At 44.4% G+C, this 22,400-nt stretch overlaps 1 protein-coding gene across 1 annotated transcript in view; it reads right to left on the bottom strand.

The window, feature by feature from the left end:
• The window catches only part of TMEM131L (transmembrane 131 like), a 150,933-nt gene extending 130,862 nt beyond the window's left edge, over window positions 1-20,071 (bottom strand). Inside the window, exons 1-3 of the mRNA XM_044767081.2 lie at window positions 19,858-20,071; window positions 19,084-19,154; window positions 11,348-11,391 (exon numbers count right to left, since the gene is read on the bottom strand). Of these exons, the coding sequence (XP_044623016.1) occupies window positions 11,348-11,391; window positions 19,084-19,154; window positions 19,858-19,981 (239 nt within the window). The 5' untranslated portion in view covers window positions 19,982-20,071. The remainder of the gene's footprint in view (window positions 1-11,347; window positions 11,392-19,083; window positions 19,155-19,857) is intronic.
• Window positions 20,072-22,400: the final 2,329 nt, after the last annotated feature.

The raw sequence follows: 22,400 nt of genomic DNA, 5'->3' as shown, positions 1-22,400 counted from the left end.
AATGAATTATCTCTTGAGAAAGTTCCTCAGTTCTCCCTTGGAAGCTGACCTGCCATGGCCTAACCCACCTGTTTACCAGGCGTGCCAGGGCATGGTGGACCCGGACGGGTGGACGCTGAAGCTCAGCCTGAAACCCCACCCCCACCCCCACAACCATGACAGAACTGTTTGAGAAAAATTGGATCAGCCCGCTGAAACCTGATCCCATATGAAGAGAATATGTATGGATTCTAGGTTTGGGTCTGCGACAGTGAGCAGTGCTGAAAAACCACCTCGGTCTCCCAACTTCCACTCCGCTGTTGTACCTACAAGACCCTTTCTGCCTCTTATTATTTAATCTGCAACCAAACATGTATTTTGAAATGTATTTCCTTAGATGCCTTGATCTGGACTAATGGTTCGCAAACTTGAGCATGCATCAGAATCACCTGGAGGGCTTGTTAAAACAGAGCCAGGCCCCTCCCCTAGAGCTTCTGATTCAGTAGGCCTGGGGTGGGGTCTCAGAACTGGCTGGTCGAACAGGTTCCCAGGTGGTGCTGATCCTGCCGGGCCCAGGACTACACTTTGAGAAACGCTGCCCTAGCCCCTCATTCCTCACTCAGCCCAAGCGAGGAGCACGAGGTAGCGCGCACTTCGCACTGTCCATCCCTTGTCCCATACAGGCACAGCCCTGGTGTGCTCAGTGAGTGCCACTCCCTGGTGACTGGGAAACCCTGCTGCAAAAGAAAGCCGGGGTGGGTGGGGGAGGGTCCCACCAACTCCCTTAGGCCGGGGAGTGGTTCAAGGGGAGCATGGACTCACTTTCACTGGTGAGATGGAAGGGGAAGTCTGGGAAGGGTGCTCCTGAGAAAGAAGCAGCACAGGACAAAGGTTCTTTCAACCTGCCTCCGGATGTACAAATGGGAGGAACGAGAGGCTGTGAGGTCTGCAGTCCTCCAGCAACCTTGAGGGGAGCTGGGCAGTACCCTGAGCCAGCAGAACAGACAGGTAGAAACAGCCTGGCTGCCTGGGGCTGAGCTCACCGGCTGAATAAACCACCCCGAACCGCCCTGCCTCCAGGCTTCTTGCTAGGTGACATAATACATTCTCTATTGTTTGAGCTGGTTGAGTCAGGGTTTTCTGTTACTTGAAGCTGAAAATATCTCATCACAAAGCAAAGCAAGCTAACCGGACAGCACGTCCGTCCAAGGACTGAAGGCAACCTCTTAGTACACACAACAGTGGCATGTGTTCCACAAGGTAATGCTAAAATTCCAGACTCAAACTTTCCAGAGCATTTTAAAAGCCATGCAACTGAATGTCAGTGGGTGAGCAACACTTAGAAAAGAGTGAAACACTAAAGAAGCTCTCTAGCACCCAGTAAAGGATTATTAAAGTCCCAACGCTGGGTCTTTCTTACAAGAGCCATGCTCATTTTTTTCAGGAGTTGGCTAGGCACCATATGCTACTACAATACTAGGGTTTACTGAAGAATTCAGTTGCTTCCACCCATCGATCTTAAACTTAGTCTCCTCCTTCAGAGAGCAGACTACCAGTTTATCTAATTGGGAAAATGATTTTCCAACCTACTTCACTTCAGAGACACAGCAGACAAGTGCATCTAGAGAGAAGACACCTCACATTACAGGCCTGTTGTGCCGCTTCACAGCTCTGTCATCTTAGATCGTTTTACCACCCCGTGAACTTGCATCCTCATCTGTAAAATGGGAATATCTGGCTGCTTAAGGACAACACATGTGAGAGTCCTCTGTAAAGGTAAAGTGTAATACGAGAGCAATTACTCAAATCCAATTTTATTGGATTAACTGGATCAGCATGGCCTGATTTGAAGAGATAAAGATTAATCATGACCTCAGAAGAACTACTTCTCCAAGACTTCACACTACACACATCGGCCATGACTATCAACTGGGACATTGTCTGCATGTTATTCAAGCTGGACTTCACCTGTTATCAGTAATTTAGTGGCAGTTAAAGGAACCACATTCACAAGGCAGCACAACTCTAAAAGTCAACGTTGTACAAGGCATGACATCAAAATGAGTTATTTCTGCGTACATTTTCACAATGGGCAAGGTGGGAGGCCGCACACCATGTCTGCTCTTATTGAAGCTAATGTCTGTCAGCTACCTTCACATGCAGCGGTGGCCGTCTTTGGACAATTCCCAGGTGGCAAGTCCTCTTTCCTATCGGAGGAGTTTAGTTTTAGCCCGAGAGCCGCATGTCACTCAGAGCCATGTTTTTGGAGTGAAATACTTGAACAAACTGGGTAAAAACAAGAGGAACTGGCATAAGGGAAAAGGCCAATATGGCACAAAACCCACGTTTCTCAGACTGGGATAAGTATCTGTGTTGTAGAGAAAATAAATAAGGTGAATATGGCCATCTTCCTGGAATACACATTTTACTAAAAGATTTTTGGAGGAAAAAAAAGGAATAATCAGCGAGTAATTTTTAAATGACTGAAAATTCTCAAAAATTTTTGAATTCTTTTCTTAATTTCAAAGAATTTTCATGTAGACTTTCTAGAACTACATCCTACTACTTTGGAGGAAAACATTGGGAAGGAACAAGGCAACAAGACTTTTTCTTCTATCATTTATAAATTAGTCGCAAAGGAAATCCTAAAACAATGGTTCTGAACACATCTTTATTGAGCACATCTGTGAAACACTTTCTAGCCTACCATAGTAATTACTTGTAAAGTGGCAACATTCTTTTGTTACATTTATTGGAGGGGAAAATTACTGTTACTCTAGAGTCATATTTCATATGTGGAAGACTGTAACAACAAACTAATAATTTGATGACAATTCATTGAAAGCTAGAGTAACAAGCTCCCAGGAGACCCCATTATCTTAATACTGGTGTTCCTAGACAGAGAATACTGCCTTGGGAAACTAAATTTCTCCTTTGAACCTTGAAATCCCCCAGCTCTGCCACCTTCTTAAGCAATAAGCTTGGTGTCACAACAAGTCTCGAACACATTTACAGAGCTAATCTATAGTGCTGCCAATATATTGGGATCCATCTAAAGAATACTTTTATTTCTCATCAACGCACCATGACAAGACAAGAGCAACGCAAAGCACGATGCTCCCTAGATAAAAGAAGCCTAAAACGGCCAAAAAGTCAGCTCATCTCTCACTGTAGAGCTATAAGCCTTCCTAAAGATGTAAGCTGGGTTCCCAACGGCAAACACCCAAGTCTCTCCCCTGCTCACAAGGGTACCTTCACCCTCGTCTGAAATAGGCAGCTCACTAGTCTTTTATATACCTTTTAACCATGTTATAATTTCCATGGGCACGTCTTCCTAGGCTGCTGAATCTGCCTAGCTCTTTCTCCAGAACACACATCCGACTGAATGGATCCCAGAGAGTTACTTTACTGTTCAACACTGTGACGAATAGTAATAAATAATCAGTCAAGCCACTGAGTGGCATGTGGAATGAAGCCAGCTGAGAGTCGGACTTTTAAGGCTGAGTTAAGCCATTTCTCCTAAAGGCAGGCCTAGTCTAAAGTAACAAATAGCGAGGCTCTGGAGCTGGATACGCCATATTTACAGACCATACCCAAGCTTTCCAGACTTCAATGCCACTTTTTTGTTTCAGGAACGTCAACATTAAGGAAGCATTTTGCCTGCTTTTATCCTAGATTAACCCTTCAAATACACCTGGAATTATTAAAGTTGATTCAAATATCTTTTTCAATATAAAGATACAAATCACCGTAAGCCTAAAAAGTGTCTGTAAAAAGATACATCCAGAAGTAAAAATTTCAATGAAAATCAGAATTAGGATTCTGATCCTATTCTATTTTTCTAATTGATTCTAGTTGAGGCCTAAGTAATTATATAAGTGTCAAAAGCTTTGCTGAAAATTTCACAGCCTAAAAAACCCAAAAAGGTTTCTGTGGCTTGAAAGTAATCTTAATATATAGCAAGAACCCTGTTTAAAAGCTTATATTTAGGGAGAACACCTAAACTATGAGATCTATTACAGTCCAAGGAAATTCATTTTACACTTTTATGGCCATGAAGACCATGCTTGAAAGGATTCATTCTGCAACCCTCTCAGGGCCCATGCAAGCCCATGGAAGGGACCATGGGGCACATACAGATGGAGCTAATAACCCATTCTCTTTACAAACACACCAACTGCAATAATCGAATTTAAAAACCACAAGCTCTAACACTAATACCAGTACCGTGGTTTCAATGGCAAACATGGCTTGTGGGCTTGGATATGAAGAACATGTGAAACATCACAAGTGATCGATTTCAAAGACTTAAACAGAGGAGCTTGCATCCCCTCACTTAGCAGCTCTTCGCCTAGGTGTTAGGTGCTGGGGAATCAGCTGAATGAGACAGACAGGCGCTTGGGCCTCCTGAGAAAGGCAATCTGAAGCAGCGGAGGAGGCGAGGAGGAGGCGCCCCATGCTGGGAGAACTGCCACGGTGCTACGCGGAGCTGGACCGATGGAGTTAGGCAGGTGAGGGGGTGAGCCAGGGAAAAGAAACATATTTTGGCAAAAAAAGAGAGAGGGAAAGTGAGAAGCAGGAGGAGGAAGGCTGAAGAGCTGAGCAGGGCCTAGATCCACAAGAGGCCTTCTATTCCACGCTCGGGCATCTGCACTTTATCCTGAAGGTAAGGTACTCCACAAAAGGCTGTTTGTAAGAGGAATGACAGGAAAGGATGTATGGCTTAGATACGTCACTGGGTAGGAACATGGAGAACAGGCTGCAGTAGCTATAAAATGGAAGCAGGAGAGCATCTGAAGATGATCCAGCCATACCCAGTCATCTACTGGGGGTGGGCAATATCAGACGAGTCAAGGGGCATCCTGATTTCTGGCTCATGCAAATGAATGCATGGGGCAGCCATTCACCAAAAGGGGCTCTGCGGGAGGAGCAGCGGAGGGGGAGGGCGAGAGGGAACTAAGCCCAAGAGCTCGCTTCAGGACACACTAATTTAGTAGGACCTGAAGGCTAAAGGGAGACCTCTGTGGGCAACTGAACAGGTGGGACCCCTGGGCAGAAGGCACAATGTGAGTTCAAGTTCATTCTATATATATATATATAAAAATATATAAAAACCCAAGAGAACAGGCAAGATGGCCTAGGGAAGTGACAGGTGGGAAGAGAAGCGTCCACACTGGAGGCCTGGGGAGGCAAGTTCAGGTTAAAATATAAGATCCTATCGACAGGTAAGGAACTGTGGGGTTGTGCTGAAAACGCAGCTTCCAATTTCTGAAGGAGAACAAAGAAAAGAGAAAAGTAGTTCCATTCCCTGTGGGAGCTCTGACATCCCCAGCATGGCCAAAAGGAAGTTTCCCTAAAGATTAAGTCATTTTTGTCTGCAATTATATTTTTCAGTATGTTGCTGGAGGTTAACGAGACTTTCTTCACATTCTGACTCTTAGCATCTGCCTTTAACTGACATAACTGTTTCAGGAGAACACATTTTGCTGCTGTTACTCATCAGATAAAAGCATATTTAAAAAAAAAAACCTTCCAGACACTGCACCTAGCCAATCAATTTTTATGGTTTTTATAAAACCATTTTTAAAAGCTGAAATAATACACTATTCATACTTGGCCAATGCTTAAACTTTTCCCATTCTAACAAATACACCCCAAAAAGGCCTATTAGAGATACATACAGAGAGCCAGACAGGCTTCCCAGAGAGTATTCAGTTCTAGTAAGGGCTGAAGTCAGCTCTCATTTGCTCTCATCACTGAATCCCCAATAGCAATCTTTCTTTCTCAGCAAAGGAATAGATTACTGCTGATATCTGAGAACACCCAGGAGAAAAATGGGGATGGAGAGGAAAGAGGGAAGAAAGTTTTTCCAATATTGCTTTTCTGGCTTTTGACCAAATATAATTACATAGCATTCATAGAAGATGAAGTCAAGATAATATAAACAAAATCTTCAATGAGGCCAATTATCCTGAAAGCTTTCCCAAACTGTGTTGGAGATCACAGGCCAGCTACTCTAGAACAGTGCACCCCAGAATTAACAGTAGTCTGGTCCACAGCTTGGACAGTCTGGGGGGGCAAGACATGAGCCCTCTACACTATCTAGATTCTCTCCAGTGACAGACGTCAGTGCCACCTACCCTGTTCTTGGGACATACTGAGACTCTGTTTTATGGTCAAATCTATTCTCCAGCCCCAAAGTAGTAATTGACCCTCCATATAGGTTCTCTCAGAGACAATGCCTTCACTTTCTGGAATTCATAAGTGTTGCCACTACTGACTTCAAGTCCGTCTTAATATCATTAAGAGTTGGCATTGTGGGTAGCAATTAAAATGGAAATCACAAAAATGTTTGAAAAATGTGTAAGGAGATACTAATAACTGCATAAATTAGAGTAAGGATAAACGACATTAAAATAGCAGGGCAAATCTAGTATTGGATTATAACCCAAAGTATAAAATAAATATTCATGAGTCCATAGTGATATAAATGACTGAATGAAAAAAGAATGAGGGAGAAGAGACAAATCTCCCACACAGAAGAATTCCAAATAATTTCTGCAAGTGGAGCTTAACTCCATTTAATGACTTGCCTCCTAAGAGGGTAGCGTGGAACGAGGTGAAAAAAGAGTCAGTTTACAGTGGAGAAACCTGACAGACAGTACCTCAGCCATGACCAGGCGATCAAGGTCAACATTAAAGGGAGAAGTCATGTTGAGAGTAGATATCCCTGATATGTGATGAGAAGAGCAGTTTATAGCTGTGGTCTTCCTCCCCAAAACCCATAACCCCATGAGGATAAAACATCAGCCAACCCCAAACTGAGGAGCATTTTACAGAACACCTCCTCAAACTGCACTCCTCCAAACTGTCAAGGCTGCAAAAACAAGGAAAGTGTGACAAACTTTCACACCAAGAGGATCCCAAAGAGACATGACAACTAAAAGTGATGTGGGATCCTGGGCAGGAAAAGGACATTAGGGAAAAACTAGTGAAATCTGAATAAAGTATGCCATTTCGTTCATGGTAATGTTGGTAACGTACCAATGTTGGCTTCTCTGCTGTGACAAATGCATCGCAGTCATGGAAGACATTCCATAGATAAACCGCCTGAGGAATATATGGGAACTCTCTGTACCATCTCTACAGCTTTTCTGTAAGTCTAAATCTATTCTAAAATAAAAGGTTTATTTGAAAAGTAGCAATTTGATTATATAAGCTTTGAGGGTATTAAAATTTTCATTAAAAAAAGATTCCCAATTGTGCAGGTAAATGAAAGGTAAGTACTTAGGTGACTAATTTATCCATCACAGGGCATTACACTTACAGAGAGAATTCTTCTTTTTTATTTTTTTTAAATTTTTTTATTGAGGTCCCATTGGTTTATAACATTATATAAATTTCAGGTGTAAATCATTATATTTCCACTTCTGTACAGACTGCATTGTGTTCACCACCAAAAGTCTAGTTTCCATCAGAGAGAGGATTCTGGGAGAGAATTCCAGTATCTACATTTTAGAAAATGGACACAAAGAAAGTTTTCTACTAGCAGCACCCAACCCATGTCACGATCTTGTTTTTACAGATAAGGAACAAATCTCAACCACAAAAAGTCAAAAGAACAAAGCGGCTTGGAAGCCAAGTTAAAAGGAAAGCACCTAGGATCAAACAGCAGCAAAATATTGCAATATTTGATACCACGAAGAGTAAAATGTATAAACCACAGTTAATAAAACTATAAATCCTGATTTAGGAGTTTTTAAATCAATCCGGTAGTAGGAACCAGCATTTTTTTTTAATGAAATCCAAGTCCTATAGATGATGGTGGTGATAGTTGCACAACACTATGAATGTACTTAATGCCACAGAACTGTACTTAAAGATAGTTAAAATGGTAAATTTTATGTTCTGTATATTTTACCACAAAAAAAAAGAAAGAGGAAAATAGAGCACATCACAGATAGTAAGGGTAGGCACTGTTTTATAAACAAACACATAGCATGCATGTACATATTCATGCAGCTACATATTTACCTATGGGTAAGTAATCGTGATGGAAAATGTCTCTCTTACGTGAGTCGCTGTCAAAAGTTTGAAAGCCACTGATCCAAACCACTAATGCAATTCTCTCTCACCCCTAGACTTTCGCTCTGATAATCTGACAGTCAAAAGACCAAGAAGGATAAAGTCTACTAATACTTTTAAGTGTGACAGAAAATGGGTGAAAACAATAGAAACTAGTTCCAATTAATGAGAAAGGAGAGAAGTGCATCCGCAAAAGAGATGCACACGTTAAAGGCACCTGCACCAAGGCCACGGCCAGGGGGGCGCACCCACCAAAGAGGCAGCTCCACACGACGTCAGCACCGCCCACCTGCCTCTCTGTTGGACGTGTCCTATCAAGTTGGAGATTCCCAGAGTTCGTGCTGCCCTCCCACTAACTCCTTTCCCACCACAGATGCTCAAGCCAAATTCTAGAAGCCCTCCATGACTTCTCTTTCCCTCACTCTCCACAACTAAGTCAACAAGAAATGAATCTGTTCCACCCCAAAAATTCACCTCAAAATTTTCTGCGTCCTTCTAACCCCACTACCACTGGCCTAGCCTGAACCACCACCAGTATTCCTCACCTTTTCTCGCACCCACATACCCAAACAGGATTGTGACAAACTCTGACCTCTGCCTCATATATTTAAGTTATCCCACATTTAAAATTGTATACTATGAGTCTAGATGGTTGCAAAGAAGGTAACTTCTGGCATTTTGAATAAAATTCACAATCACTTTTTTAAATATATTCAGTAGAATCTAAATACCACTACAATGATATCCATCATCATCCATTTTTTAAAATACACAAACAGGCTTTCCTGTATTTCTGGATATTCCCTCAAAGAATTTTAACCTAATGTAACTTTATGTTCAAAGCTTTTGCAACACAACTATGGGTATAAGTTAAACTTCAGGGGTCTTTTTTCTTAATTTCCTGTGACCCTAAGGTCTAAGTGTTAAAATTTTTTATCTTCTGAATTATCATTATAATTTTTATTAGTATGCAATTGATCAAACCAACAAATTTTACAAATTTTGATAGGTAACTAAACATTAAGTCAAATTTTATTGAAAATGCATCCTTTAATGGGATAGATAAAACAGGCTTCGGCTCCCTTCAATTGGTTCACATGACTATTACCTACTGCTAGCATGAGACAGGGTGAGTTAGCATCAATTTCATTTCATTTTCCTTATCTCTCTTTTTTTTAATGTAAGCACTGAAAAAGCTTGTTCACATGAATAGATGTGAATGGCAGGAGCTTTGTTACAGCACTTTCCCTGTATTCTCTAAACTTTCACAATGATTTATCCAAAAATCACAGTGATCTATCATTAAAAATAACTTCTGGGGGGCCCCGTGGCCGAGTGGTTAAGTTCGCGCGCTCCGCTGCAGGCGGCCCAGTGTTTGTCAGTTCGAATCCTGGGCGCGGACATGGCACTGCTCATCAAACCACGCTGGGGCGGCGTCCCACATGCCACAACTAGAAGGACCCACAACTAAGAATATGCAACTATGTACCTGGGGGCTTTGGGGAGAAGAAGGAAAAAAAATAAAATAAAATCTTAAAAAAAAAAAAACAAAACAAAAAAAACTTCTGGGGCCAGCCAGGTGGTGTAGCAGTTAAGCTCACAGGTTCCGCTTCAGCAGCCTGGGGTTCACTGGTTTGGTCCCAGGTGCAGACATGGCACCACTCAGCAAGCCATGCTGTGGCAGGCGTCCCACATATAAAGTAGAGGAAGATGGGCACAGATATTAGCTCAGGGCCAATCTTCCTCAGCAAAAAGAGGAGGATTGGCGGCAGATGTTAGCTCAGGGCTAATCTTCCTCAAAAAAGAAAAAAATAAATAAATAATCTCTGATGATCTATCAACTGCCAATTTGATTGGGTCCTCCTTCAATTTTATTGAAAGTAGAGATTTGAAAACCACCAGAGTTATACATGAATCTGTCATCCAATCAGAGTTAATCACTTCTAACCAACACCAATATTTCAAATTGTCCCTTTGTTTGCCCAGGATGAAGCACAGAGTAGGGTCAGGGCTGCGTAAGAGGCATGCCTTTCCTTTGTAAAGTGGAGAAGTGAGACTGAAAAAGAAGAGGGGGGAAAGGATAACTTGCAACCTCAGACAGATCAATTTCAGGAGAATATGTGGATGCTGGGGATCTAGAAGCTGTTCCCTGAAAGTTACCCAGTGCCCAGGTACCACTTAAGAGTCTTCAAGTCCCTCCAGGGGACCAGATATGCCAGTTTGACAACTGACTGAGACTGCCCCACAATCAAAATATTCTCTTAAAAAGGTAATTTACATCTTTCAATTTGCTAGCCCCTGCTGAAAATCCTTTAACAACTCACACCACGCTTAAAAAAACAAAACTCAAACTCCTTACTGTGGCCTCTAAGGTCTCCCCTCATCTCACCATCCCAGAAACAACACTGGCCTTCTCCAAATTCCTGGATTAATGCCAGTGCTTCCCATCTCAGGGCCTTTGCACCTGCCATTCCCTCCACCCAGAGCACTCTCTCTCTGCTTGCTGCATGGCTGCTCCTACACATCCTCCAGACCTCAGCTCAAATGTCACCTCCTAAGAGGGGCCTCACTTGACCACCTCATCTACCTCATTATTCTCTATCACAGCAATCTAATTCTTTTTTGTGTTTGTAAGAGGACGATTGGCCCTGAGCTAGCATCTGCTGCCAATCTTCCTCTTTTTGCTTGAGGAAGATTGTCGCTGAGCTAACATCTACGCTAATCTTCCTCTATTTTGTATGTCGGATGCTGCCACAGCATGGCTTGATGAGTGGTGTGTAGGTCTGCACCTGGGATCGGAACCTTCGAACCCTGGGCCGCAGAGGTGGAGCATGCGAACTTAACCACTATGCCACCGGGCTGGCCCGGTAATCTAATTCTTGATAACTCTTATTATAAGCATAATTATTTTGTTTTGTTTACAGTAACGCCTGATCCTCGACTACACACAACACAGGGCTTGTTCAACTTTTCATGTCCAGCACCCAGCACAGCACCTGATGCTCAACAGATGTTTGTAAACAAGAAGGAGAGTGTAAGCACACCATGGAAAAGTGTACTTGGTGTGGGGTGGGGAAGAGGTGTGTTTCTAACAACTTTCTGTACGGCCTTATTTTAAAACAAAGTCATAATTATTAGACAGTATAGATGCCCCAAATGCCACAGAGAAAAGTATTTACAGATAACATTAACTACACGAACAGAGATATATACCAAGACTTCAGACAGCATCCAAAGCGAGTGGGGAAGTTGAGCAGTGATTCACTCCCATTTTTTTCCTTACCTCTGTTCTTCAGAATGCTCCTCCATATCCTCTTCGGAATCACCCTATGGAAAAAGAACATGCTTTAACAGTTGTTTTGGGGGCACACAGAATCTCCAAAGGAAACAGTTCCTCAAATCTCCTGGGTGATGAGCTTGTAATGAAAGTCTAAAATAGTGCCTGATGCAGAGGAGGCATTCAATAAATATTTATTGAAAGAAAGAATGACGCTGGTCATGACACCACTAAAAGCCATAAATAGCCAAGGGATCCCTTAGATGTTCATGCAAGTAAATATCCTACCCACTAAAAAAATCACGACCGAAACAAAAGCTCAAAATTAGTTCCACATCACTCCTCTCCAAGGGCCTTTTTTTAAGGTTTAAGTTTAATCACTCAAGATAAAGTTTAATGATAACTAAAATCCCCAAATATAGAAAATGTACTGTTTAGCTCAGAACTTCCTAAGTGAACATACGATATATTCTGACATCAACATAAAAAGGCTGATAAATGTCATAAACAGCATAAATATCACACTCAGAGGTGTTTCCAAAATCCTCTCCCAGACCACCATGCCAAATCTGACCACAAGTCACATACGGGAAAGGTTACAAGAAAAGAGAAGACGCTTGAAACAGAAACAAAAGGGCAGCCCAATTACCACTACATTGTCACCTGCCTGACAGACATGCTCTTGACCATTCTTTCTTGAAGCCTGCCACGGTTGGCCTCAGGAATATGGCCTCTTCCTTCCCCCAGCTTCTCGCTAACCCTGGGCTCCGTTGGTAGTTACCAACTCGCTCCTCTTCCTCCCCATCACTGCCAGTCCTCCTGGTTCCAGACTCCTCTACGCTACTTCCCTCCAAACGTCAACCCACGCTTGCAACCCTGGGGCCCAATTCCTTCCTCCAGCCCCAACTTCTCACTCCATCACACATGCAGATACTCAATAAATGCCTATCTTTTCGCAAGAGCCAAGACTCAGGCGTGCTCCCCAATACGTGTAGAATGAATTAACTGACAGCTCCAGTCCCACAGCTGAACGCCTCCAGAATATATGCACTTTGTCTCCCCAGAAACAATTATGAACAACACCAGACTTAACAACATCAGGGGTTCCCGCCAAATGGCTTCTGTTCTAACCAGCCTCCTCTGTCAAGGACACCATCACACTTCTTTGACTGGTGGACAAACCTTAGGGTCACTGTACACTGCTCTCCTCCCTTCACCTCCAACCATAAAGACCTACCCACTCATCTGAAATACAGTTCAGAGCTGTCCTTTCTTCTCCACCCCTTCTACCGGCAGATTGGCCCACATCACCAGTACCCCAGGCCTCCACTGCCACCACACTTGGGGCTTTTCGCTGCCTTCAACCCATCCTCTGTGTCACTATGAGACCAATCCTCCTCCTCATCGATCATTACTTACCACCCCCATGGAACGGACCCAGCATCCAGTGTCATCATGTTAATCTCTGCCCGAGAACCTACCAGAGCTCCCTGACTGCCAGTCAGATATACTCCAAGCTCCATAACCTGCAACTGAGCAACTGTCAACTGACCTTGACATACCCACCCCAATCTCTACAACCACACTTCAGCAGGCACTCTGGGCTCTAATTTAAAACATCAGCATAAAAACATGGAACCAGCACCCACGTGAGGCTCTAGGCTAGTCCCACATTTGCTAACATGGCTCTCTAAGCAGCCCGTCCCTCCCTAAGCCTTAACAAACCCCTCCAATACACACTGGTCCTGCTCCCTCCTCTCAGGCCCTACAGTTCAGCACTTGAATGGTATCTCAGAGGATTACTAGCTTAGCTCCTCAACACCACCAAGCTCTCAAAGGGCAGGGACCAAATCCTGTAATTCCCACCCCCAGTTCCTCCTGGCAGTGCCCCAGGGCCCTTGCACTAGCTATTCTAATTTTCTCTTCACTTTCAAAGACTGGCTCAAATATCAAATATAAGACCTTCTCAAAGAGACCTACCTCAATCTCTTAAACTAAGAAACTGCAACTTTCATCAGCTGAATCCCGCTCCAGTCTGCCCCCACACAGCACTGATGCCCTTCTAACAGACTAAATAACTTAGAATTTATTCTATTTCTTATTCATTATCTTTATGCCTCCACTAGACGCACGCTCCACAGGGGCAGTGGATTTCTTTTTTTGTTCACTGTGACTTCCCCAGCACATGTTCAATAAATGTCTGCAGAGCTAAAGACAGTCTAGCTGTCTCTTCAATACTAGTGGATGTACACCCCACACCTGTCAGATACATGGCTAGTATCAAAAAGACAAGAAATAACAAGTGCTGACAAGGATGTGGCAAAAAGGGAACACTGGAGCACTGTTGGTGGGAATGTAAACTGGTGCAGCCACTATAAGAACAGTATGGATATTTCTCAAAAAAATAGAAATATCATGTGATCTAGCAATTCCACTTCTGGGTATTATCTGAAGAAAATGAAAACACTAACTCGAAAAGATACATGGACCCCCAAGTGCACTACAGCATTACTTACAATAGCCAAGATATGGAAACAACCTAAGCGGCCACCAATGGATGAATGGATGAAGAAGATGTTGCGCGCAGGCATGTGTGTTTATACATATATAATGGAATATCATTCAGCCATAAAAAAGAATGAAATTTTGCCATTTGTGACAACACGGATGGACCATGAGGGCATTATGCTAAGTAAATAAGTCAGTCAGAGAAAGACAAATACCATATGATCTCACTTCTACGTGGAATCTTAAAAAAAAAACAAGCTCATAGATACAGAGAACAGACTGGTGGGTGAAATGGGTGAAAGTGGTCAGAAGGTACCAAACTTCCAATTATAAAATAAATAAATCATGGGGATAAATGTACTGCATATTTGAATGTTGCTGAGAGAATAAATCTTAAAAGTTCTCATCACAAGAAAAAAAATTTTTTTATAACTAGGCATGGTGACAGACGTTACCTAGACTTACTGTGGTGATCCTTTTGCAATATATACAAATATCCAATCATTATGTTGTACACTTGAAACTAATATATTGTCATACGTCAATTACACCTCAATAAAAAATGTTTTTAATAAAAATAAATCAAAAAATACTAGTGAATATGACTGTTTTTGAAAATTTCATTATGCAAATTTTTCTAAATCAAAACAGAACACGAAATTATTTCCTTCAGGCACCACAATTCCACTTTCCTAGTCAGACTGTGCTAAAATTCATACGATAGTGTAGTGGCCAAAAGCACGGGCTCTGGAGCCAAACACCTCCTGGGTTCAAATCCCACTACTGCCACTTTCCTACAGCCTTAGGCAAGTTATTTAAGGATTCCGCGCCTCAATTTCCTCATCCATAAAATCAAGTCACAATACATCAGAGCTTTTAGTATACTAACACGAGTCAATACTCGCAAAGTGCTTAAGGGATGCCGGTAATATGCAACCCATGTTCGTTATTATTTCTTTATGTTGATAGTGGAAGTAGACTGAACCAAAAGTAAATCTCTATGACAAAAAGATTTCCAAATACTAGTCAATGACTGACTGGAGCAAGATGCTATTACATAATACAGTACCAGGGATAATAAAGAACTCAGATATTCAGTGTACCATTTCCTGTTTCACTTTCTACCAATTTCCATTATCTACATTCTCAGGCTTGGGGGTGGGGGGGGGTGGGTGGAGTAAACATGACATGAGATTTTTAAAGGCAGAGACTTTCCTACTTATCACTGTATCCCAGGGGCCAACCTGGACCAGGCCCACGGCAGGTGTTCGCGAGATGAACACACAAGGCCAGCAGAGCCCTGAGCCCACCCATCCCAGCCCAAACCAACACGAGGCTCTATCAGGTCACAGGTGCTCCTGCTCCGCACCCATATCCACATCCCAAACCTAACCAGGAGTGTCAGGAGTGAGGCTTCTCATCTCAGCACAGCCCAAATGGATTAAAAGAACAAATACTAGATTGCTCTTCTTGCTAGAACTGATACAACAATGTGACTATTAAACAATAACAGGAAATCAACACTTCAGGCATTCCTCCTGCCATCTTCGGAACTGACTAACCTCATCAAGAGGGGAACTGAACAGGACACTGACAACTGCCTCTCCTCCACTCGGAAGAACTCATGGCTAAGGACTGAATGCCCACTGTGCGCAGAACATTGTAGCCACAATGGGGCCACCAAGCTTAGAAGCCCAAACCCTCTTAAGGGGAACCCAGTTAGGGCAACAAGACACAGACAAGACAAAGAAAAAATCCAGACACTCAAGAAACTCAAAGAGGGAGAAATGGTGACAGTGCCACTGCCAAGTTAGGAGTCAGGAAGGACTGGCCCTGTACAAACAGCAGGGCAATAGCATCCATCCTTTCACTCAACATAAACATATTGGGCCTGCACAGCCACAGGTCAAGCTGGAGTGAGCATCCCAGACAAGTGACCAGAGCAGCAGACAAGGTCAGACTGCAGAAGGCCCTGAGGGTCAGAGCAGGTCAAGCGGATCACAGGGAATCTTCACAGAAGGAGTCTGACCTTGAAGGCAAAGTGAGAAGATGCACAAAGTAGTATCTTGTACACACGCAATTACTTCCTGACACTAAGCTAATGAAAACACGTGTCTGGTTTCTACAACATCACCACTTTGGATTGAGTGTGTTGAAGTATAGATGGAGTGTAGGAAGAAGAGACGGAAAATTCCATAAATGTACAAATAAAATTGCATGGCTTTTTTTCTTATCACCATGGGTAGAATTTTTTTTATGTTCCTACACCAAAATACAACATAAAAGAGTATATAACAAAAAGATATGAATAATGAATGAATAATATAACTTATCTATAGAAGTATGATATTAATAATGAATGAATAATATAACCTATCTATACAATTATAGAGAGCACCTCTTGGTGCCAAGTTATCTGCACGGTTCAGCCCCTTCAAAGCAGGAAAGCTGTTCCATGCTCTCCAATAACCAAGTCTAGGGGTCAGCTGAGATACTGCCAAAATAACAGGTAACATGTTAAGTGCTTACTAAGTTTAAGGCACTTCCTCCTCACAAAATCATCCGAGATCAGCACCATTATTACCCTCATTTTGCAGATGAGGAAACTGAGGACAGAGAGGCAAAAAGAAATGGAGACAGGAGTCAAATCCTGGAAGCCTGGCCAGAGGGTCAACTCAATGGTTGTAGGTGGTTTGACTAATGATGCATTATTCAAGTTCTTCAGCACTTAGAGACCCACGAGAAAAAGAAAAAATAAAAAGGACTCAACCAACAGAAAACATTTCCAAAATAAATAATTATATAAATAACCAATGTTGGCAAATGTTAGTATTCAATTTTTTAACCACATCTTCGGATGCTCCTATTTCACCCACGATTAACAAATCTCGGCCATCGTTAAGTCTGCCTGACCCAACCTACTAGTTAATGAAGCAGAAAACCCTCAAATTCAAATAACACCTATAAATATTCTCTTTTCGACAGACTCCAATGCACACACGAGGGAACTTTTTCTGAAAAAAAATTCAAAATACTTTCAAAAAAACTCCCTAAAAATAACTTTCCTCAGAACTCTCTGCAATTTAGATACATATATATAAATATACAATTTAGGCAGATACATATGCATTTATATACACAGTTTAGACAGATATAGAGAGATCTGTATATATCCTCACCCCCACCCAGGTATATGCAGGGTAAAATAGTCTCCAAAAGGTAAATATATAGACAGAAATGAAATATTTAGAAAATTATTTTGAGTACCAGTTTCACTTTCATTATAGCTTTGATTAAAATAGCTAAGCTATAAATGCTCCCATAGTGAGTATTCCAGACAGCGCTTCCAAATGCTAACTTTTTTTTACCAAAACAAACTGTATTATACATATAAACAAAACAAAGCCAGAAGTTAAGAATTTTACAAAATTACTTTTGAGCCTATAAATAAAATAATCATTTCATAGGCCTTGACATTTCCATCTCCTAGCACAGTGACTAAATCTTCAACGAATGCTGTAACAAACGAGAGTCTATCATTTCCTTTCCTTTCAGTCTGGGTTGGCTTCCAACACTACCGAATAAGAGGCAGAGGCTACAGCTGAGTAAAAATGCAAATACATACAGACATACACCAGTGCTGCCCAACCTGAGCAATTTTGCTCCCCAGGGAAATCTGGCAATGTGTGGAGACATTTTTAGCTGTTACAAGGCTGGGTGGAGAGGCAGGAGTGAGTGCCACTGGCATCTAGTGGGTAGAGGCAAGGATGCTCTGACTGTTTGACATCCTACTGCTCGACATCCTACAGTGCCCAGGACAGCGCCCCCCACAACAAAGAATCCTCCAGTCCAAAATGTCACGACTGCCACCGCTGAACCACTCTGATACACACAAATATAACTATATATGTTTTAAGTAAATACATCAAATATTAAGTGTGGTCCTCTCAGAAGGACTATGAGCCATTTCTATTTTGTTCTTACCTTTCTGTATTTTCCAAACCTTGGACAATACATGTGAAATTTATAACCAGGACAAAAATCCACTTGGGAATAAACTTTTAAGAGACAGACTATTTGCTCCCTATCCTGACCAGGCCTTTTCTCCAAGGACTGGTCTTATTCAGCCTGCTGGCCTTCAGGGAAGGTCCAGGAAATTTTTCCTCTAAAATCACCTCTCCGCCTTGAAGCTGTTATTCATTAGCCCTGGTTAAAATGAATATTCCAAATATCTGAAAACCAGCACTCTAAATGCTTCACATAGGAGAGAGAAAACTGACAAATAAGACTGTACAGCCTCTCCGGTGAACTTACAGCTAGACATCCTGTTTTTCTAAACAGCCACGAGAGACAACACAGAATTAAGTGCCGCCACCAATGTGGGAAGTAACGAACACCTTAAAAATTACCGCACACAGGCTGAATATTCCCTCAAAACTCAAACCACCCCCCTACCCACCCAGAAAAAAACACATTTGGGGCCGCAACCGTCGCTGCTGAAAAACAATCAACAATATTATATTTAAACGTGTACATTTGCAGTGAATGAGGATTTCTCCTAAAAGTTAAACCCCGGACACAAAAGCTTTGCGGGACTGCATCTTTTGCAGCAGTAAACCCTGTATGATGCCACAGATCTCAATAAAATATTAGTGATTATTTTTCCACATGCAATCATTATATCATCATATAGGAAGAAAAAAACCCAAAACTTGAAATTCAAGTTCTTAAGAGGGTGTATTCTAACACGAATTAAAGGCACTTGGAAAAAATCCAAGATTACAATTCTTTAAAGTCACATCTTCATCCCAAAGGTACTTAACGCTAATGGCAAGTACCACTCACGAACATTTCTGAAATCAACATTCTCGATGTCCTCAGGCCCCCAGGACCAGCTCGCTGAGAGAGAGAACAGGGCACCCGTCCCTCGCCCACCCAGGACCACAGCCGACCCGGGGGCCAGCCCTTCTCCTCAGTTCGGCAGCCGCTGGCCGCAGCCCTGCTGAGGTGGCCTCGGCTCCCACCTCCTGAACTTGGGGCCGGCGTGACTCACGCCCTGTCACATGGCGCGGGAGGAGGCCGAGAGAGCCACCGCTGCCAGGTGTTTAGGCTGGGCCGACCGTTTATTTGCCTTGCAAAGTGGCCCGAGCGCCTGTGCCGCTGGGGGGCCGGCGGACTCCGGGCTTCTCCTCCCTCGCACACCCACACCCGCCCTGTCACCTGGGCGTCCTCACCTGAGTGGGCAGCAGGAGTTCCCCTTCTTCTGCCTGCCACAGCTCCACCACGTTCGGTAGGGGCTCAACTGCTGCACGAACACCAAAAAAGACACCGCGTTTTTAATGCACGGAAAAGAAACGCTTCCTGTTTCCCTACCGTCCCCGCCATGCACCCGCCTCACCAAAACAAGACTCCCTTTCCTTGTAACAGCGGAGGCCACCCGAGGAGCGAGCCGGCGCTGGGAACACAATGGGCGGGTGGACCCCGGGGCCCCTGTGACAGAGGGGAGGGCGCGCAGAGTCGCGGGGTGTCGTGCGGGGAGGACCGAGGGGCTGAGGCCACCAGGCGGGACACTCTGCGCTCCGCATCCCGCAGCATCTGGGGCGGGCGCCTGCGGGATGGGTCCTGGGCGGCCGGGCTCGGGGAACAAAGCTGCAGGAAGCCGGGCCGCGGCGGGGCCCCGGCGCGCGCTACACAAAGCGGGGGCTGCGCCCGGGGCGCCGGGGTTCCGCGCACAAAGGCTCCGGGGCGCGCGCGGCTAGCGGTCCGCGCAGCTGTCCCCGAGCCCCGCGACTTCCCGGCTTTCTGTTTGGATGGGGGCGGGGGGCGTGGGAGGGGACGCTGTGGTCAGAAAATGTTATCAGCCGAGAATTGCAACCGCTTTCCTTCCTCCTCCTGCCCCTTTCCCTTTCCTCCCTTCGCCCTCTTATAGATTTCAGCAGTTCCCTAAGAGAAAGAGAAGGGGGGGCGGGGTGGAGAGGGAAAGCGAGCAAAAGCGGCGCGAGGCTGACCTTGTCCCTGAGCCCCTCCCGGGCGACAGCAGGGCAGGAGGACCTGGAAGACACCCAGCAAGAGGTTCACGGCCGCGGCGGTGCGGCAGTAGCAGCCCGGCTGCGGGCGTCGGAGCCCCGCCATGCTGGTGCTCGCGCTCCTCTCGGCTGCTCGCCGCGCTTGCCACTCGCTCGCTGGCGCCCGGGCCGCCGCGCCCCGGGCCCGCCCCCGCGCAGCCCCGCCCCGCCCCGCCCCGCGCCGCGCCGCCCCGCGCCGCCCCCGCCGCCGCAGCTGCTGCAGCCCTAGCCGGAGCGCCGCTGGCCAGGCGCGCCTGTGCGCCCCAGATAGGGAGGGACGGAACGCCGCGGGTGCGGGAGAGCGTGGACAATGCGAACGCCGCGGCCCGCCCCGCCCCGGCCCCGGCCCCGAGCGCAGGCTGCCCGCCCGACCCCAGCCCCGCGGCTCCTCTCCCGCATCTCCGATGCCCCGGGCACTTTCCATAGCGGTGACAGGGTCGTTGAGAGCTGTCGGGAGGGACGGCCAGACCACTGTCGCCAAGTGCGATCTCAAGAACTTTCGGGGGGTTTCCTCTTTGTTTGGGCACGCGGGCCACAGTCGGGTTATTACCCACGGGGGAGGGGAGCGGCGGCGGGTGGTGGGAGAGAGGAGTCTGCCCAGCGAGAGGCCGTAGACAGGATATTAGTGGAAATAATGCCGTGGTTGTCAGGAAACGCGAGTGCAGCCACATGGCTACTGCCAGTTATGCAGCGAGGATATCCGGTGGCTGCGAAGTCTGTAATTTAGAATAAAAAGAGCTCTCTCAAGACCCGAGAGGCTGACCTCAGCGCCGCGTGGCGGTGGTGCGCCCGGCACCCTCCGTGGAGAAGGTCCAGGTTGTGACAGGTGGGGAAGCCTCTTCCTAGCGGATTTATGGCTTCAAGACCCTGCAGATACTCCCCTTCGGATTCATATTGCAAAATTCACTCAGCCTATTCTGAAACACGGTTGGGATCGAGGACATAGTCAAGTTGCCTATTTCTAAAATTAACAGGATAGTATAAGTAATACTTGGTAATGTATTTTCTAGCCCCATTTTTTGGCGCCTATGACCAAAAAGTACGTCTAAGGTCTGAGATCTCTTTTAATATCATGCCTTTGCCAACGATAGCACGGACAACGGTTTATTCAGGAATCGATTTGCATAACTGGAAGTATTGGCAATCAAGCTTTTTTAGTTAATTTGCTGCTTCCAGATTAGCTTGTATGCATTTCAGAGAATAGGAGCGGTGTAGAATGAGGAGGGGACGCGAGCAGGGCACACCTGTCTGCTGGCATTCATCCTCTGTTTAATTGCCTCTGGTGCCTTACAGTCTAGACAATGGAAAGGCAGTGGTCGAGTAGCAGGACAGATGCCGGAGAAGGACTCAATTCTGGATCCTCTGTCTCCTAAGGACATAACACAGTACTGTGAACCCAGTCTCACACTTGTCTGGACATAACTCTAAACAAGGTTAGTAGCCTCATTGCTTGGCCAGAATTTAACATTTAAGAAGATTAGCATAAATATAAGTCCTTGATGTGGAAAAAAAAGTCACTTTTCGTTATACGCCTTGGACACCTCCAGTATTCTCTCTGTTCCTTGCACTTTTCGTCTGTTCCCTGCTGGCATCTTCCTTTCCTTAGCAAGGCTCTCTAATCCCACGCCAATGTATCCCTTTGTTCTCTTCATTTCACTTCTCTAAGTTTGTATTTGCCCCTTGGGCTCTGAAGGTCCCCCTACTGTGTTAAGGGTTATGGCAAGAAACCTTGCACAACCACTTAGGCAGTAACTGCATCTTCAAAGTTTGTTTTTAAATGAAAGTTCTCTCAGTGGCCTACTTATTTACAATATGCATTTTTAAGTGCTCTTTTGACTATACTAAGAAAGGAAAGCAAGCAAATATTGACAGCCTAACGTTTTATTAAACAGGTTTAATAAAAAGTCATGGTACTTTTTTACTAATTTTTAAGCTATTTTACTTTTTCACTAAAATTCTTCCCTACACTAACCAGTATCACAGAATCAATAGAAATGATTTTAAAGATAGAGGAAAATTGCTGCGGACCATATATAAATACGGCTCTATTTTGTTCTCCTACTGCAGCTTTTTAAAGGCCGGCTTGATTTTTCAAGTTGTGGTCTTGCGGACTTTACAAAGTGGGTAATGCTATTTGACTGTTGTTCAGAAAGGCAGAAACGTGTATCTGCAGTGCCGTGATGTTGAGAGGGGTACAGGATTACACAGCTGTCTTCTTAGATAAATCTGACCTACTTAGCCTTCTCTGGAGGTATTTTTCATGCTGACTCATGAACAACAGGAAAGTTTTGGCCCATTAAGTAACATCCATGTTTTGAAGTAAACTTGTTCTCCAAAGAAGACTCCTGTGTCATTTGTGCTATATTTCCTTTATTTCCCTGTAGATGGTAGATACTCTATCACAGAATATTAAGGCTGGAAAAATTTTGGCTATTAAATAATAGCCAACTGCCTCATTTTACAGAAGAAGCTGCCCACAAAGGATG

Source organism: Equus asinus, chromosome 3 (genome assembly GCF_041296235.1).
Source record: "Equus asinus isolate D_3611 breed Donkey chromosome 3, EquAss-T2T_v2, whole genome shotgun sequence".
Taxonomy (NCBI): domain Eukaryota; kingdom Metazoa; phylum Chordata; class Mammalia; order Perissodactyla; family Equidae; genus Equus; species Equus asinus.
The sequence above is the reverse complement of the archived record's forward strand: the minus strand, read 5'-3'. Positions and strand labels throughout refer to the sequence as shown.